Raw genomic sequence first — 2,670 nt, 5'->3', positions numbered from 1 at the left:
AGGCCGGCGGCGGCCGGGACCATTGGGGGTGGGGTGTGTGGCCTTATGACACACTTCCGGTGATGTCAGGGGGTGTGGCCTTATGACACACTTCCGGTGATGTCAGGGGGTGTGGCCTTATGACACACTTCCGGTGATGTCAGGGGGTGTGGCATATGCTAATGAGTTATGCTAATGAGTTCCCCTAGCTCTTTTTCTACAAAACGACCCCTGCTAGGATGGATTGTATGGGCACATTGACTGCATATAATGGATATATTATACTTTAATTGAAGTCTCCTTTATGAATATGTTGCGGGAAATAGAGCACAGCGTTGTTTTGCTAGTTTTGTGCCTCTGTGTAGCAACCATGGAACTCCTTGGCGGTCTCCCTTCCAAGTGCTAATCGGGGATGACCCTACTTAGCTTCCAAGTTCTCCTGAGCTCAGGTTAGCCTGAGCCAGCCAGGTCGGGGCGCCCAGATCTTGGACAAAGAGAATTTGTAAAACACCTGGCCTGTTGTTCTAAAGCCCTGGTTCAACCACCCAGTGGCCATTGCAGGTGTGAAGGAGAGACACAGCTGCCACCTTCCAGGTGAGGCCTGGGGATCTTCTTATCACAACGGATCGCCAGATCTCAGATCAGTTCCCTGGCCAAAATGGTTGCTTTGGATGAAGGACTCTATGGTATTAGACCCTGCTGAAGCCCCTCCCATCCCCAAATTCCACCTTCTCCTCCCCAAACCCCGCCTTTCCCTCCCCAAACCCCGCCTTCCCCTCCCCAAACCCCACCAGTTTGGTGCAGTGGTTAAGTGTGCGGACTCTAATCTGGCAGAACTGGGTTTGATTCCCCGCTCCTCCACTTGCACCTGGCTGGATGACCTTGGGCAAGGCACAGTTCTGTCAGAGCTGTCCTTGAAAAAGAGCCATTTCTGTCAGAGCTCTCTCAGCCCCACCTACCTCACAGGGGGTCTGTTGTGGGGAGGGGAAGGGAAAGGAGCTTGTAAGCCACTGTGAGACACCTTTGGGTAGTGAAGGGCAGGGTATAAATCCAATCACTTCTCTTCTTCTTCTTCCCCAGGCTTCACCCCCAAAATCTACAGGTATTTCCCAACCTGGAGTGGGCAATCCTAGAGCCAGGGCCAAAGAGGGCTGGAATTTTTCACACCAAGGTTGCATTAACGAAAACAGAGATACTACCAGTGTTCCCTCTAAGCTGAGTTAGTGTGAGTTCGCTCACCATTTTTTAGCCTCCAGAGCACACATTTTTGATTTAGCTCAGGAAGGATGTGGCTCCAGAGCCAACTGATTTATGCAGCAGCCAGATCGCTCGTTTTTGCCAGTAGCTCACAAAGTGGAATTTTTGCTCACAGGACTCCACAGCTTAGAGGGAGCACTGGATAATATTTATATTGTTGTCTTATCTACTGTTTCAGGTAAGCCGCCCTGAGCATGCCTTGGCGGGGAGGGCGGGGTAAAAATCAGATTAATAAATAAATATAAATAAATATTATTTAGATGCAGTAGCGAAAGATGCATTCCCTCTAGAAACAAGGAATTCCAGGATTTTTCTCATCTCACCCTGCATAACTCTCCAGGTAGTCCCCCGGCTGGAAAATGCACACGACCCTTTTCTCGGATTGGTTGAAGAACATCACGTATTCGAACCCCAGACCTTCACCATCGATGTTTCGGCAAAAGAATCGGGTCTCTCTCTTCTTTTCTCCCCCCTCCTCCTCTTCCTGGGGTACCTTCCCTCTCCATACTGTGGAAGGCAGTGGGAGAAACAACAGTCACGCGGTAGCCAGGAGCGAAGATAAGTTCGACTCGTCTCTCACCTGAATTGTCTCTGTTGCTCCAATGTGCTTTGATGCGTAGACCCAACGGCATTATAACCCACTTGAGGTCCCGCCCCTCTTTGCTCCACCCCCAAATCTCCAGTAATTTCCCAGCCCAGAGTCGGCAACCCGAACTGACTGATCAGTTTTAAAAAATGTTCCACAGACAGCTATGGTTTACGGCCATTTTGGCACGCGCTCTCTCTCCCAGTGTGGTGAAGTGGTTAGGAGCGCAGACTCTAGACTGGGAGAACCGGGTTTGGTTTCCCTACTCCTCCACATGCAGCTGGCTTGTGTGACCTTGGGTCGGTCATAAGTTTTGTCGGAGCTGTTCTCTCAAGGGCAGTCCTCGAAAGAGCTCTCTCAGCCCCACCTTCCTCACAGGGTGTCTGTTGTGGGGAGGGGAATGGAAAGGAGATTGTAAGCTGCTCTGAGACTCCCAGAGCCAGTTTGGTGTCGTGGTTAAGTGCGCGGATTCTAATCTGGGAGAACTGGGTTTGATTCCCCACTCCTCCACTTGCACCTGGCTGGATGACCTTGGGCAAGCCGTAGCTCTGATAAGAGCTGTCCTTGAAAAAGAACAGTTTCTGTCCGAGCTCTCTCAGCCCCACCGACCTCACAGAGTGTCTGTTGTGGGGAGGGGAAGGGAAAGGCGTTTGTAAGCTGCTCTGAGACACCTTTGGGCAGTGAAGGGCGGGGTATAAATCCAATCTCTTCTTCTCCTTCTCCTTCTTGGGTAGTGAAGGGCACGGTATAAATCCAATCTCTCCTCCTCCTCATTCTTCTTCCTCTTCTCCCTCTCCCTCTGTCTCTCCCTCTCCCTCTCTGGCTCTCTCTCTCTCTCTGGCTCTTTC

The 2,670-nt window shown here is 51.1% G+C and overlaps 1 protein-coding gene across 1 annotated transcript in view; it reads right to left on the bottom strand.

Annotated features, from left to right (window-relative positions):
* Window positions 1-2,670, bottom strand: part of LOC107126262 (acyl-coenzyme A thioesterase THEM4-like) — a 17,731-nt gene that overhangs the window by 4,975 nt on the left and 10,086 nt on the right. The window contains exon 3 of the mRNA XM_015429804.1: window positions 1,560-1,743. Within this exon, the coding sequence (XP_015285290.1) occupies window positions 1,560-1,743 (184 nt within the window). The remainder of the gene's footprint in view (window positions 1-1,559; window positions 1,744-2,670) is intronic.

Source organism: Gekko japonicus, unplaced genomic scaffold, assembly GCF_001447785.1.
Source record: "Gekko japonicus isolate JY-2015 unplaced genomic scaffold, Gekko_japonicus_V1.1 scaffold1096, whole genome shotgun sequence".
NCBI classification, from domain to species: Eukaryota; Metazoa; Chordata; class Lepidosauria; order Squamata; family Gekkonidae; genus Gekko; species Gekko japonicus.
The sequence above is the reverse complement of the archived record's forward strand: the minus strand, read 5'-3'. Positions and strand labels throughout refer to the sequence as shown.